The following is a 17,500-nucleotide window of genomic DNA, read 5'->3' on the forward strand; positions in this document are numbered from 1 at the left end:
CCAACACTGGGTAAACACCACCCGCGGATCCACACACACAAATGTGCTTTAATATGAACCACCAGTTATAAACTCAGCACACACAGCTCGGTGTGTTTATGGCCTCTTAAATACCGCTGGCTTCAACATCAGTGGCTGATAACACCTACAAGGATATTGAGTAACAAGTTAAAAAACATTATTTTTTACATTGTGACATTATTTTCATGATAAAGCACATTTTGTCCCCCAGATGCTCATCACTGTGAGGTCACTTTACTCTTGAGCTCATTCTCAGAGGAGATTCAAATGCTTGAATATGCATCGCAAGATATTCAGTGTCAAAGCGTGCGGAGATATTAAAAATAAAATAAAGTTTTATTACATTTTTAATAAAATAATACAATTATATATATATATATATATATATATATATATATATATATATATATATATATATATATATATATATATAATAAAATAAAACTATTTATTAAAATATTAAAATATTTATATTTTATTGATTTTATATATATTTTTTAATGGTTTAATTAAAAACAATAAATCAAAAATTAAAAAAAATTAAATAATAATAATTAATAAATTAATAAAATAAAACAAAAATATATAAAAATAATATATTTTTTTATTAAAATTAAGATAATAAACTAATGTAATAAATAATAAAATATATATGAAACTACAATACATAAAAAATTCATTCAAATAAAATAAAAATTATATTAAAAAGAATTATATAAAATAATAAATAAATATAAAAAATAAATAAAATAAAAAAATATATAAAATAAAAAATATTACAAAAAAATTTAAAACGTGACTATATAATATTTTGCTGTGAACACTGATAAATGAAATAAAATAAAAAATACAATAATAATAAATAAAATAAAAATCTATTTAAATAAAAAACCAATTAAACAATTATATTAAAAATAAAATGTATATTAAAAATACAATAATATAATAAATAAATTAAATAAAAATTATATACAAAAATAAATTTAAAAAATGAAATAAAATAATAAAAAATAAAATAAAAATATAAAAAAATTATAAAATAAAACAAAATATATATATATTACAAAAAAATGAAAGAATATAAGTGGCTATATAATAATCTGCTGTTAATACTGATAAATGAAATAAAATAAAAAAATATATATTTAAAACATTTAATTCAATATTTTTTTAAATTATATTAAAAATGCAATTTAATAAAATATATATGAAAAATAAAATAAAAACTATATAAAAATAATGATAAAAAAAATACAAAAAAATATATTACAAAAAATGTAACTTAAGTGACTATATAATACTCAGCTGTTAACACTGACTGTATATACACAAGTATTCTTATGTGGAAAATACAGCCAGAAAATAAGATCATATATTTTGAGAGCAATGGCAAAGTCAACTGAATGACAAGCAACATTTGCCTTTGAGCCGCTTCAGATCAATCAATACTGGAGTCTGGACTGTTGATCAGGTCAGGCTCTAATCAGTCACTATCATTGGGACACTATATGCCAAAGCTTATGCATTAAAGGCTCATACCAGTACAATCTCATACCAGTACAATCTCATACCAGTACAATCTCATACATCACGCTCACTATTCAAGGGTTGCTATTGAAAACACACCGAGTCCCTGAGATGTTCTCCACTATCTGAACAAGACGGATGTGTCCGGGCTGAGAGAGATCAGCGATTGTTGATTTATTGGCGTTTCCTGCATCCTCAAAATCTTTGTTTGACCTCAAAACAAACCACACCCTATCCTGCAACATACAGATAGCATTGTCTGCGTTTTCAGAGGAAACAATATGATCGAAAAAACATGCAAATTTAATGCTGCATTTATCTGATCAAAAATACTGTAGAAATTGTGAAATATTATTCAAATGTAGATCAGCTGTTCTCTATGTGAATATATGGCAAAGTGTCATTTATTCCTGTGATCAAATCATCATTACTCCAATCTTCAGTGTAAAAAAAAAAAAAAAAAAAAAAAAAAAAAAAAAAAATTATAAAAAATTATATATATATATATATATATATATATATATATATATATATATATATATATATATATATATATATATATATATATATATATATATATATATATATATATATATATATATATATATATATATTTAAAACATTCAATTAAATAAAAATAAAATAAATTATATTAAAAATAAAATATAATTGGTATTAAAAATAAGATACAATAATAAAATATATATAAAACAAAAATAAAATAAAACTGCATAAAAATAAAAAAAGTATATTAAAAAGAACAAAATTCAATTAAAATATAAAAAATAATAAATAAAAAAAAATAAAAATAAAAATAATATAAGTGCCTATATAATACTTTGCTGTTAACACTGATTTAAAAATAAATAAATAAAATAAAAAATATATATATTTAAAAGATTAAATTAAAATAATGACATTAAAAATAAAATAACATATTATAATAAAATGTATATAAAACTACACTAAAATAAAAATATATATATAAAAAACTGAAATAAAATAAAATTTAAATTAAAATATAATAAATAAATAAAATAAAACAAAACATATATATTACAAAAAATGTAATTAAATAAAAAAAATTAATAATATAAGTGGCAATATAATAATCTGCTGTTAACACTGATAAAAGAAATAAAACAAAAAATATATTTAAAAAATGTAATTAAAAATTGTGAAATATTATTCAAATGTAGATCATCTGTTCTCTATGTGAATATATGGCAAAGTGTGTGATCATTACTCCAGTCTTCAGTGTCACATGACCCTTCACTAATCATTCTCATATGAGGATATATTGATATATTTTTGTGCGATACATTTTCCCAAACATTAAAAAAAGCATTTATACTGCATTAAAACCCTTTTTTCTAAACCTATGAACGTCAGTGCACATCCAATTGTTGTTGGTATTATATTTCGGGAAAAGTCTCGATCCGCCTAGACGGGTTTGTCCAACCCTGAAAGAACAAACGAGTAATTATAATATATTATTCCCACTCTTGAGTCTGAACGTGAAAAAGAGCAGACCACAGCATTCTTAACATCACTTATGTTACTAACACTCCTGAAAATGATGCCGGCTGTGGGATTCTGGGATTGCGCAACACGAACAAAACATCTGAATCCGGAAACACGAGAAGGTCAGATCTGGGGTCAGAGATAAGCCAGATCAGCTGAAACACTTCTGCCTCTGATAAATCAGTACATCTGAATGAGAAGGGTCCAGAAAGGCAGGCTTCCTCTGATTTATCTGCTTCCTGTGGCGTAAACGTCAGCAGAAAGGAATGCCGAAGACTTCCTGTGTGGAGTGGACAGATCTCACCTTCAGCTCTGGACATCCAAAATAAACCTCGCATTTCAACACTTTCAACACAGCGTCTGAGCATTTCAACCCAGGGCAAAAACAATAAAGATATGAGGATTTTAGTTCATGCGAGCGCTGATGAAAAACACATGCGCTACTCATAAAGACAACATTGAGATGTATTTTTGGGCAATATTGTAGCCAGGGTGGTGCTGTATTTATCATATATACACTTGCCAAGTGCCAAATACAAGTGCAAACCGGAGTATATAAAACACCAATCGCCATTGCATCGTCACAAACGTATAAAGCTGCACTATGTAACATTTGTTCAGTCAAATATCCAAAAAGGCCAGTGTTATATATTGTGTTCAGTCGAGTACTTACAATATCCCAAATGTTTCCAACTATTTGTAAATCGTGAGATGCTATTTTACCCGAGGAACCGGGACGTGTGAGGGCGTGGCCTGTCGATGACATCATATCCGCGTTAGTTTGCGGTTTTATTCTGTAGAAACGCTTTACTCTCACTGCAGTGTGAACTAGTGTTCATAATAAAATACGGCGACTGTGGCATAATAAAAGTCCCGCTGCTCGCGAGGCGACCGTCATAATAAAAGTCCCGCTGCTCGTGAGGCGACTGTGGCATTATAAAAGTCCCGCTGCTCGCGAGGCGACCGTCATAATAAAAGTCCCGCTGCTCGCGAGGCGACAGTCATAATAAAAGTCCCGCTGCTCGCGAGGCGACTGTGGCATTATAAAAGTCCCGCTGCTCGCAAGGCGACAATCATAATAAAAGTCCTGCTGCTCGCGAGGCGACTGTGTCATAATAAAAGTCCCGCTGCTCGCGAGGCGACTGTGGCATTATAAAAGTCCCGCTGCTCGCGAGGCGACTGTGTCATAATAAAAGTCCCGCTGCTCGCGAGGCGACTGTGGCATTATAAAAGTCCCGCTGCTCGCGAGGCGACAGTCATAATAAAAGTCCCGCTGCTCGTGAGGCGACTGTGGCATTATAAAAGTCCCGCTGCTCGCGAGGCGACAGTCATAATAAAAGTCCCGCTGCTCGTGAGGCGACTGTGTCATAATAAAAGTCCCGCTGCTCGCGAGGCGACCATCATAATAAAAGTCCCGCTGCTCGCAAGGCGACTGTGGCATAATAAAAATCCGCTGCTCGCGAGGCGACTGTGGCATTATAAAAGTCCCGCTGCTCGCGAGGCGACCATCATAATAAAAGTCCCGCTGCTCGTGAGGCGACTGTGGCATAATAAAAGTCCGCTGCTCGCGAGGCGACTGTGGCATTATAAAAGTCCCGCTGCTCGCGAGGCGACCGTCATAATAAAAGTCCCGCTGCTCGCGAGGCGAATGTCATAATAAAAGTCCCGCTGCTCGCAAGGCGACTGTGGCATAATAAAAGTCCCGCTGCTCGTGAGGCGACTGTCATAATAAAAGTCCTGCTGCTTGTGAGGCGACTGTCATAATAAAAGTCCCGCTGCTCGCGAGGCGACTGTGGCATAATAAAAGTCCCGCTGCTCGCGAGGCGTGTGTTGCGTTCATCTCATTAACAATCGCTCCAGCGGTTCCTCAGCTCCACAACACTGGCTCCTGCTCTGCTTCACTACAGTAACGTTAATAATCACATCCACATGATTTCTGCCCGAGTCCTGTCCCGCTTCTTTCCCACCGGCTGTGAGCTGAAGACCACATGTCCCAGGATTCTGTGCTCAAATGTGACGTCATTAAACTACACCTTTGTTTTGAACAGGCGACCTCTAGCGGACGGAAAACTTACATAGTGCAGCTTTAACCCATGCAAATTTAAATATTCAATGTCAAGACGACAGACTGAATACCGAGTTCTCGTTCACGTCTTATTGAGCTTGAGCAGACATTCAAACTAAATTATGTCAAAAGGCTTTGTATCCTCATAAACAGAACAGTCTTGACTGAACGTAAACAGATGAGAAATAACACGCATGTGTCTCAGTGTATGGGATCCAGGCATTCGCTCTTAAAGTGACAGCGCCCTGATATTCCTGCTGCTGTCTGTGTTATTAATGTTAATCAAACTACAAAAGACAAAGAACAACCACTCATTGCTCTTGCCTGAATAACTTTAATAAGGATTAATCTCAGTTTCATGACTGGTAAAAAAAAATATTTATGGCCCTTAAATTGGCCTTAAGTCACTGTTGGTGGTTGAGGCAAAAAGTGTGTGTTATATATAGAGAGAAAATTAAAAATATTTATTTTCAACATTTGTAGGTAAAAAAAAAAACAAGAATATATACACACACACACACACACACACACACACACATACATATACATATACATATATTTATATATATATATATATATATATATATAGATAGATAATATTTTATTATATTTTTTAATTTAATTGATTTTTTGTAATATGTTTTGTTTTATTTTATTTATTTTGTAATATTTTAATTTTATTTATCATTTTATTAAATTTTTTATTTAATATTATTTATTTAATTATTTATTTTAATTTATTTTTATACATTGTTTATGTTAGTTTAGTTTCATATATATTTTATTATTTACTATATTATTTTATGTTTCAAATACATTTTATTTTAATAGAATTCTTTTTAATTTATTTAGTATATAATTAAATAATATATATATGTAAATTAACTCTGAAATACGATTTTTATCAATATTTAAAAATATCCATTTTCAACATTTGTAAAAAAATAAATTAAAAAAATCAAGAATATACACACACATATAGATATTTTATTATTATATTTTTTAATTTAATTGAATTTTTGTAATATATGTTTTGCTTTATTTTATTTATTATTTAAATATTTTAATTAAATTTTTTATAATTTTATTTAATTTTTTATTTATTTATTTAATATATAATTTTTTTTTTTATAATTTTTTTATGTTAGTTTAGTTTCATATATATTTTATTATTTACTATATTATTTTATTTTTTATATAATTTTTTTTATTTTATCAGAATTCCTTTTTTTATTTTTTTATTTAGTATATAATTAAATTATAATATATATATAAAATAACTCTGAAATATGGTAATATATTTTCATCATTTGTATATATATATATATATATATCCAGTTGCCTCAGTACTTGATGCGCCAGTACATTCACAGAGACGAGCACACGCTCATCATTTCCTGCATGTCTCATATTTAAACAAACATGTTCATCATGCCACAGTCTCTCTGCAGGAATGTCTTCAGTTAAACTGCGATGAAAGAGCCGCTTCATTCGCTCAGACTCCAGATTCACCGCCCATGACCATATGAGCCCAGGGTCAGGAATAATGCCTTAAGGTAGAAGCGCGGATGGGTCACATGTGTTGGGGACTGAGGAGCAACAGTAGATGGCAGGTGTGAGAAGGTTCAGGTCCACTGCTTAAACCCCACCCTTAGTTTCAAAGATATGAGGATGTGCACTAGTGCATCACTCCAGATGTCCTCAGACCAGAACAAAACACCTCCATTTGCATTTGTGCACAAACATAAGCTCTCCGAATCAACGGTCCTCGGTTTCACATCCATACTGTATTAAAACACACGCGTGTTCTTCAGCTGACGTCATCAAGAACACTTAAAATACACTCACAGAGACGCTTTTCCCATCCATCAATTACAAACATTTTACAAGTAAAATTATGCAAACTGTGTTTCATGTCCCAGTGCTGTTATTAATAACTACAACTAGAACTAATACTAACTATTTTAAGTAATTGAAGTAAAGCTGAAATAGAATAACATATTACCTGAAAAACTTTAACTTCAACTAAATATATATATTTTTAAATTCAGTAGCAACAATAAAGTTAGATAAAATAAGACATGAATATTAAATATTACATGAAAGCTTAAATTTGAAAAAAATAAATAAAAACATTTTCAGTAGCAAAAATAAAAGTTGAAATAAAATATATTATATGAAAGCTTAAATTTGAATTAAAACAAAAAATTATAAAAACATTACAAATAAAGCTGAAATAAAATAAAATATAAATATTACACGAAAGCTTAAATTTAAATTAAAACAAATAAATATAAAAAAAACGTTTTCAGTAGCTAAAATAAAGTTCAAATATTAAAAAACAAAAAAAATAAAGCTGGAATAAAATAAAACATGAATATTACCCAAAAGCTTACATTTTTATTAAAACAAAAAAATATTTTAAAAACTTTTCAGTGACTAAAATAAAATATAAATATTAAAAAAAAACATTAAAAAAATAAAGCTGAAATAAAATAAACCATAAATATTACCCAAAAGCTTAAATTTGAAAAAAACAACAAAAAAAAAACTTTTCAGTAACTGAAAAAAAGCTGAAATAATATAGAACATAAATATTACCAAAAGCTTACATTTTAAATAAAACAAAAGATATAAAAAAAACATTAAAAAATAAAGCTGGAATAAAATAAAGCATGAATATTACACGAAAGCTTACATTTTAATTAAAACAAAAATATATATATATATAAAAAAAAAACGTTTTCAGTAACTAAAATAAAGTTAAAATAAAATATAAATAAAAATATGACAAAAAAACATAAAAAAATAAAGCTGACATAATATAAAACATAAATATTACCCAAAAGCTTAAATTTTAAATAAAACTACAAATATTTTAAAAACACATTAAAAATTAAGCTGAAATAAAATTAAACATGAATATTACACGAAAGCTTAAATTTTAAATAAAACAAAAAATATTAAAAACTTTTTCAGTAACTAAAATAAAGCTTAAATAAAATAAAACATAAATATTACCGAAATCTTACATTTTAAATAAAACTAAAGATATAAAAAAACATTAAAAAATAAAGTGAAATAAATTAAAATATAAATATTACCTAGACATTTTAAACTTAGAAATGAAATAACTAAGTTGAAGACGAAAATGACTAAAACTGAAATTTAAATATAGCTATATAGAAATATTTATTTTTACAAAAAGCACAAAAATATTCAAAATATAAATAATACCAGAATAACACTGGTCAAAACTCATGAAATGTTCTTTGTGAAATGTGATTCTTTTATTTTAGGGTGTTACACAATCCATGAGCCAATGTGTTGAAACAATGTGTATTGTGAAAAAAAAAGCGCTATACAAATACATTTTGAATGAGCGTTGAACGAAGTGACTCTGGGTGGCTGGTGCATCTCTGCCCGCCCAGATGGGTTTCCATCTCAACACTTCCCTTCACCGCTTCAGACCTCCAGAACCTGCTTCCCCTCGGGTCCATTGAGCCAATCCAACAACTCACATCCTCACACTGACCCAATCCTCCTCAGAACCCCATGGGGCCCGACATCTCTCTCCATCTCACTCTCTCCGGCCTCATCTCCGCCAGCAGCCGAACAGAAGGTCATTGAGAAGACCAGACTGAGAAACAGGCGGATTGGCAGGAAGACACACGGAGGACAAAAGATCCGCTTCAGCACGCAAAACTGGCCTATAGTGAGTCCAAAAGAGTCCAAGATCAGCTGGACGCACCCTTAACGCCAGTAAACTATCTGTGGAAATACAAGCTGGCAGGATCGTGTGTTTAGACTATTGAAGTGCGTCCACAACAGCACAAGAAATCCAAGAATCTGTCATTTATCTTGGCTACGATCTCCACTGTCTTGAGGGTTTGAAGAATGCTCTTGCATTGGTGTTTAAGATGCATAATGAAACAAAGAACCTCCTGGCTTCAGCGGTTGCAACTTCTAAATATCTTAATATCAAACCTCGCATCTGAGGAACAAGAAGCTACATGTCAATGTGAAAGCAATCTAATACGTGCATAACCCAAAGTCACATTTCAACTGTTTAAATCCTCAGTGCGGTTTACATTCACACTGTAAAAAATGCTGGGTTAAAAACAACTCAAGTTGGGTTGAAAATTGACAAATCCAGCTATTGGGTTGTTTTAACCCAGCGGTTGGGTTAAATGTTTTATTGTTGTTTTAATGTTTTGGGTTAAATGAACGCAAAATGGGTTGGAAAACAACCCAACCGCTGAGCCAAAATAAAACAATCGCTGAGCTAAAAACAACCCAACAACTGGGCTAAAACAACCCAACCGCTGAGCTATAAAACAAGCCAACCGTGGGCAAAAACAACCCAACCACTGGGCTAAAACAACCCAACTGCTGAGCTAAAAACAACCCAACAACTGGGCTAAAACAACCCAACTGCTGAGCTAAAAACAACCCAACCACTGGGCTAAAACAACCCAACTGCTGAGCTAAAAACAACCCAACAACTGGGCTAAAACAACCCAACCGCTGAGCTAAAAACAAGCCAACTGTGGGCTAAAACAACCCAACCGCTGAGCTAAAAACAAGCCAACTGTGGGCTAAAACAACCCAACCGCTGAGTAAAACAACCCAACCACTGAGCTAAAACAACCCAACCGCTGAGCTAAAACAACCCAACCGCTGAGCTAAAAACAAGCCAACTGTGGGCTAAAACAACCCAACCGCTGAGTAAAACAACCCAACCGCTGAGCTAGAACAACCCAACCGCTGAGCTAAAACAACCCAACCGCTGAGCTAAAACAACCCAACCGCTGAGTAAAACAACCCAACCGCTGAGTAAAACAACCCAACCGCTGATCTAAAACAACCCAACCGCTGAGCTAAAACAACCCAACCGCTGAGCTAAAACAACCCAACACTGGGCTAAAACAACCCAACCGCTGAGCTAAAAACAACCCAACAACTGGGCTAAAACAACCCAACCGCTGAGCTAAAAACAACCCAACAACTGGGCTAAAACAACCCAACCGCTGAGCTATAAAACAAGCCAACCGTGGGCAAAAACAACCCAACCACTGGGCTAAAACAACCCAACTGCTGAGCTAAAAACAACCCAACAACTGGGCTAAAACAACCCAACTGCTGAGCTAAAAACAACCCAACCACTGGGCTAAAACAACCCAACTGCTGAGCTAAAAACAACCCAACAACTGGGCTAAAACAACCCAACCGCTGAGCTAAAAACAAGCCAACTGTGGGCTAAAACAACCCAACCGCTGAGCTAAAAACAAGCCAACTGTGGGCTAAAACAACCCAACCGCTGAGTAAAACAACCCAACCACTGAGCTAAAACAACCCAACCGCTGAGCTAAAACAACCCAACCGCTGAGCTAAAAACAAGCCAACTGTGGGCTAAAACAACCCAACCGCTGAGTAAAACAACCCAACCGCTGAGCTAGAACAACCCAACCGCTGAGCTAAAACAACCCAACCGCTGAGCTAAAACAACCCAACCGCTGAGTAAAACAACCCAACCGCTGAGTAAAACAACCCAACCGCTGATCTAAAACAACCCAACCGCTGAGCTAAAACAACCCAACTGTTGAGCTAAAACAACCCAACCGCTGAGCTAAAACAACCCAACACTGGGCTAAAACAACCCAACCGCTGAGCTAAAACAACCCAACCGCTGAGCTAAAACAACCCAACACTGGGCTAAAACAACCCAACCGCTGAGCTAAAACAACCCAACCGCTGATCTAAAACAACCCAACCGCTGAGCTAAAACAACCCAACTGTTGAGCTAAAACAACCCAACCGCTGAGCTAAAACAACCCAACACTGGGCTAAAACAACCCAACCGCTGAGCTAAAACAACCCAACCGCTGAGCTAAAACAACCCAACACTGGGCTAAAACAACCCAACCGCTGAGCTAAAAACAAGCCAATCTCTGGGTTAAAACAACCCAACCGCTGAGCTAAAAACAAGCCAATCTCTGGGTTAAAACAACCCAACCGCTGAGCTAAAACAACCCAATCTCTGGGTTAAACCAACCCAACCGCTGAGCTAAAACAACCCAACCGCTGAGCTAAAACAACCCAATCTCTGGGTTAAAACAACCCAATCTCTGACATGAAACGCTACATGAAATGCTATAAATCAAGCAATAAAATGCGGGTTTGTTTTCTGTCAGCAACAGTGTTTTTGCTTACCTAAGAAACGGGTTTATGTTTTTTCGAGTTCCAATCTCTCATATTAAGTTATTTACAAGCCTGAGATCACACAATCCATCACATCACCGCTAAAAGGTCAAGCTTATCATCACTAAACTACCAAAAAGAAGAACAGGAGTCACTAATCAGCAACACACATTTCTTTAAATGCATAAATGTAAATCTCCATCCCATCAGGAGGTCTCTCTCTCTCATCACAGCTCGCCAGCATGACCCGGCCCGGGATTCATTTACTTACTGGGGAGCTTGTTTCATGCTAATCATCCTCATCATGCACACTTGGGTTATAAAGACTCAAAACCTGAACATCTGCACGACAGCGAAGCCGTAAATGTGTGAAATCGCTGAGTGTGTGTGAAGTGCAAAAGTGCACATGTATCGATCTCCCCAGAATTAGAGGACGCCAGTAACACGCAATTCCTCGAGCCGCAAAACCAGTTTGGACAATGCAAAGTGTGCACAACCGTGCATCTTCTCCTGGAAGAGCTCAAACGGCCGATTGAAATGCATATGAAGCCATTGAGAAACATGCCACTATCAGCAGAACAAAACAACCCCTCCCACCTCCCCGGGTTCTCCATTGTTGTCTATGACGAGCCATTCTGCCCTTTTATTGACTCGGGTGATTTTGGGGAGCATTAAAGCAGCATGAAATGCATGCACAAAAAACAACTAATCCAGTCTGCAATTCCTCCAGGATTATGGGAGAGTAAAACACACACCTCTGCTTTCTATGCATGTGTGAAATGGCTGTGGGAGTCGTCCCAGTATAACGGTGCACACTTTAGCAACGCCTCTAAACAATGCATTCCCATCTTACCTTGCAGCTGCTTGAAACGCCCCTCGAGCTGGTTGTAGTTGAAGGGCATTTGCGCGGGGAAGCTCGGCTCCTGGTAAAAGCCCTCAGGGGCCCCCGACGGCCAATCCAAATCCATGATCCCTGACCGAAAAAACTAGTTCCAGATTCCTCCCAGAAAACCACGGAAAGGGAAGGCACAACACACTTCAAATCAAAGATATCCAAAGAGCGAGCGCTTTCCGTCCCAGGCTAATGTCCTAGAGGAGACATGCATGCTGCTGCTGTTCTTCCCTCTCCGTCCATTCGGAAACAAACGGCCCTCCTCCTTGGGAGTCAAAAGAACGGGATGCCCACAAACTGAGACCGACCTGGTCTGAATCTGGAAGGGTTTCTGTGAGGCAGCAGAAGAGGAGGAGGAGGAGGAGGGCAAAAGGGTTGTAATTTCACCAGCCTGTGTGTGTGTGTGTGTGTGTGTGCAGATGATGTCACCAACTCATTACAATGAAAGAGGAGGAGGAGAAGATGGGCCGTACCAAGTCTCCGGAGAAGTTAGGGGTGGGGGTGGAGGTTGAGCAGGAAGTCGGGCCATTTCCATGCATTGTTATTTAACTCATGCAACACAAGAAAATGCGGAACGGCCTCCTTGGAATGTTGAGCTAACTTGCATCCTGGCCAAAATCCCGTTTTCCTGGATTCCCCACCCCCTTCTCCGCATGTTCCCCCCCTACGCCGTCCATCTGTTTGCAAGGTGAGGAGAGAAACTGCCATGAATGCAGACTTTGAACTGCCTCTCGAAGTTTGGCTATTGAATTGCACTCCGCTGTAAAGCAAACATCTGCTCTAATTCCCACTCAGGAATCTCACAGGAGTGCTGAAGATCCTGGAGGACATGCGGAGAAACTGTCCCGTCTGCTTTTCGTTACGCGTCTAACATGATACAAAGGCCTCATAGGTGAATTAAAAGCCCCTAAAAAAAAGAACCAGGCACTTGAGGAGTGTTTTATGGGAGTGTAGCGCTGATATGAAACGCTACATGAAATGCTATAAATCAAGCAATAAAATGCGGGTTTGTTTTCTGTCAGCAACAGTGTTTTTGCTTACTTAAGAAACGGGTTTCTAACAGAACCCATATCTTGTTTTCATTTCATTTATTATACAGGAAAGGTTAAAAAGTAACAGTAAGGTACAATTTAGACGAGCCTGACTCAGTTTAAAAACTGTTTTCCAGCAGGTTCCTGTTCTGCACAACATATAACAATTTAAAACACAAGAAAAAAAAACACATACAAAACATTAGGACAGGCGACTAGAAACGACAATACAGACGGTGCAAACTAAATTTAAGACAGTAAATAAACAATCAGTGAGTACAAGTGTAACTGTTCCAGGTCTTCTTTGAGACCTGGAATAATTTTATGGAACTAATATAAACCCTTCGACCCATGTCTTTGTAATTTACTATCCACTGTATTCATACTGACCATTTATGTCCTATTATTTTATGTCAGTTTTAAATCACAATCTGGATTTGTTGTTGTATATGTTTTTATCCATGTATACTCTGACGCTGCTTAAAGCAGAATATAAAAAAGATTAAAAAAGAAACAGGTTTATGTTCTTTCGAATTCCAACCAAATTTTAACTAGTGACATTCAGGCGACATTTATAACCAATTAGAAAAATAAAAATGTTCTCCACTGCCTTAAAAAGTACTAGGCTTTACCATGGAAGAGTGATATATATATATATATTTATACATACACTATATTGCCAAAAGTATTAGGACGCCCCTTCAAATCACTGAGTTCAGGTGTTCAATCCCTTCATGGCCAATTTCCTCACTACTAAATATTCCACGCTCAACTGTTAGTGGGATTATAGCAAAGTGGAAGCGATTGGGAACAACAGCAAATCCCAGAGCGGGGTCAGCGCATGCTGAGGGTCACAGAAGTCGCCAACTTTCTGCAGAGTCAAGAGCTCCAGACCTCCAAACTTTATGAGACAGACTCATAACAGATGAGCTCAAGATCAGTGTGTGGAGCTTCAGGGAATGGGTTTCCATGGTCGAGCAGCTCATCGAAGCCTTACATCACCAAAGCGTGGGATGCAGTGGGGTAAAGCGCGCCGCCACTGGACTCTAGAGCAGTGGAGACGTGTTCTCTGAGTGACCAATCACGCTTCTCTGTCTGGCAATCCCATGGACGAGTCTGGGTTTGGCGATTGCCAGGAGAACGGGACTTGCCTGACTGCATCGTGCCACGTGTAAAGTTTGGTGGAGGGGGGATTATGGGGTGGGGTTGTTTTTCAGGGGTTGGCCTCTTAGTTCCAGTGAAAGGAACTCTTAATGCTTCACCAAGACATTTTGGACAAATTCATGCTCCCAAATTTGCGGGAACAGTTTGTGGACGGCCCCTTCCTGTCCCAGCATGCACCAGTGCACAAAGCGTCTCCATAAAGACACGGATGAGCGAGTTTGGTGTGGAGGAACTGACCTCGACCCGATAGAACAGCTTTGGGATGAATTAGAGCAGAGACTGAGAGCCAGGCCTTCTCGTCCAACATCACTAATGCGCTTCTAGAAGATTCCCCATAAACACACTCTGAACCTTGAGGAAAGAAGAGCTGAAGCTGTTAGAGCTGCGACTCCATATTAAACCCTACGGATGAAGAATGGGAAGTTCATGTGCATGTAAAGGCAGGCGTCACAAAACCTATAGTGTATATCTTATATCATCGTACTGAAGCTATATTAATGTACTATTATGTACTCCAAGGTACTTAAAAAAAATGTATGGAAGTAGCATCTCCTTCCACAAGACAAGAGGAACCATGAGATAAGATATAATGTGACCAAATGTGTCCCATGATCCAGTATTTCCAAAAACAAATGTTGAATTATCCGTCAGTGTGTCGAGCGTGGGATTGCGGCCTGAGGGCGGGATGGTGGATCTGGGCCGGGAGTGAGAGGGATATTTGTGCAGGAACACAGTCAGTTGTGTCATTGTGAAGTCACAAGACGTCCACGTGTCCTCAGCCGGCCCTGGAGCCATCAGTGCGGCTAATTCACCTCCATCTGCACTTCTGTGCTCTGACACAAGTCTGATTCTCTGAGCTGAAATCATCCCTCGCGCTGTGATAAACAGCCCACGAGTTTGGGGACGAGACGCTTCCTGACGACCGGTTAGTTTCACTCTGAAAGACTCAAACACAGCGTGGAGATAAACAGATGAACATCTCAGGAAATAATGGGAAACGAAAACGGGAAAAAAGGAGATTTTCTGAAGAAATTATTTATAATTATGGTTGGATATAATGATTTATAAGATGTATAAGATTTTATATATTTGCAAAATATATTTACCTATATATATATATATATATATATATATATATAGAATAAAGAATAAATCTATATATAGAATAAAGAATAAATCTATATATAGAATTTAGAATAAATCTCTATATATATATATATATATATATATATATATATATATATATATATATATATATATATATATATATATATATATATATATATATAAATAAAGGTAAATACATTTTATAAATATATAAAACATTTATTAATAATAATAATTAAATTAATTAGTTATTATAGATTTATAGATATATGCAAATGTAAAAACAGAAAATGTGATGCCAAAATAAAGGTAAAAACTGAATATACACATTTTATAAATGTATAAAAATGTAATAAAAAATGTGGTAAAGGATAAAAGCATGTATATATTATATTATATTATTATTATATTAATCTAACAATAAAAGTAAAAAAATGTCATGCCAAAATAAAGGGGAAAAAATAATTTATACATTTTATAAATATAAATTAAAAAAATATATTTTTTAAATGTAATAATAATAAAATAATTTTAAAATATATATTTAAAAGATAAAAGCATTTATATATTATATTACATTATAAATCTAACAATAAAAGTCGAAAAATGTGATGCCAAAATAAACCGTAAAAAATGAATGTATACGTTTTTATAAATGTATAAAATATAATATTAATAATGAAATCATCAAATTATTAAAAAAAATTAAATATAAAATCATATTATATTCCGATGATATAATTATAAATATTTTAACAATAAAAGCAAAAAATATGATGCCAAAATAAAGGTAAACAATGAATTATAAATTTTATACATGTATAAAATGTAATAATAATAAAATGAAAATGATTTAGAATTATGGTTGGATATATTTACGATGTATAAGATATATAGGATATTTATATAAATATAAAATAAAGGTAAATAACTTTAACAAATATATAAACATTTTATAATAATATTTAAATTAATTATTCAATAAAGATATATGTAAATGTAAAAACAGAAAATGTGATGCCAAAATAAAGATAAAAACTGAATATACACATTTTATAAATGTATTAAAATGTAATAATAAACAAATTGTTAAAAGATAAAAGCATTTATATTATATTATATATTATATTAATCTAACAATACAAGTCAAAAAATGTGATGCCAAAATAAGGGTAAATGTATTTATATGTTTTATAAATGTATAATATATAATAATAATAAAATGATCAAATGATAAAAATAATTTTTAAGATAAAAGCATATTATATTATGATGATATATAATGATAAATATTTTAACAATAAAAGCAAAAAAATATGATGCCAAAATAAAGGTAAACAATTAATTATACATTTTATACACGATACCACGATTTACAAAGTGTATTTTTAAAGGTAAAAGCATATAATATGAATTATTATATCTATTATGACGATATATAATAAATATTTTAACAATAAAAGCTGAAAAATGTGATGCCAAAATAAAGAAAAAAAAAGAATTTATACATTTATATATATATATATATATATATATATATAAATTATTTAAAAAAATGTATAATAATAATAAAATTATTTAAAAATATTATTTTTAAAAGATAAAGGCATTTATATTATATTATCTGATGATATATAATAAATATTATAACAATAAAGACAAAACAATTTGATGCAGAAATAAAGGGGAAAAAATTATATACAATAAAATTATATATAATAAAGGGGAAAAAATGTACTGTACAAAAAATAAAAAATAATTAAATAAAATTACGATAATTATTTTAAATTTTTTTCAAAACAAAAAAGGATATGTCCAAACAGATTTGTATAATTTCTGAAGGAAATGTGATGTGTCACCATGATGCTACGGTCTTGTGGGTCGATGTTTACTGATCCACGTCAAAATCTCTAGATATGGCTAAAATATCAACGGATTTATGCATAAAACGGTCAAATCCCAAACCCT

The 17,500-nt window shown here is 33.8% G+C and overlaps 1 protein-coding gene across 3 annotated transcripts in view; it reads right to left on the bottom strand.

The window, feature by feature from the left end:
* Nucleotides 1–17,500, bottom strand: part of sptbn1 (spectrin, beta, non-erythrocytic 1) — a 163,409-nt gene that overhangs the window by 91,409 nt on the left and 54,500 nt on the right. The window contains exon 1 of one of the 3 annotated variants that reach the window (XM_079845208.1): nt 12,192–12,565. The exons of the other annotated variants lie outside the window; for them this stretch is intronic. Within the exon in view, the coding sequence (XP_079701334.1) occupies nt 12,192–12,306 (115 nt within the window). The 5' untranslated portion in view covers nt 12,307–12,565. Of the gene's footprint in view, nt 1–12,191; nt 12,566–17,500 lie in introns of those variants that run through there. 3 annotated transcript variants of the gene reach the window in all.

This window comes from Gobio gobio (genome assembly GCF_949357685.1).
Source record: "Gobio gobio genome assembly, chromosome: 19".
Classification (NCBI taxonomy): Eukaryota; Metazoa; Chordata; class Actinopteri; order Cypriniformes; family Gobionidae; genus Gobio; species Gobio gobio.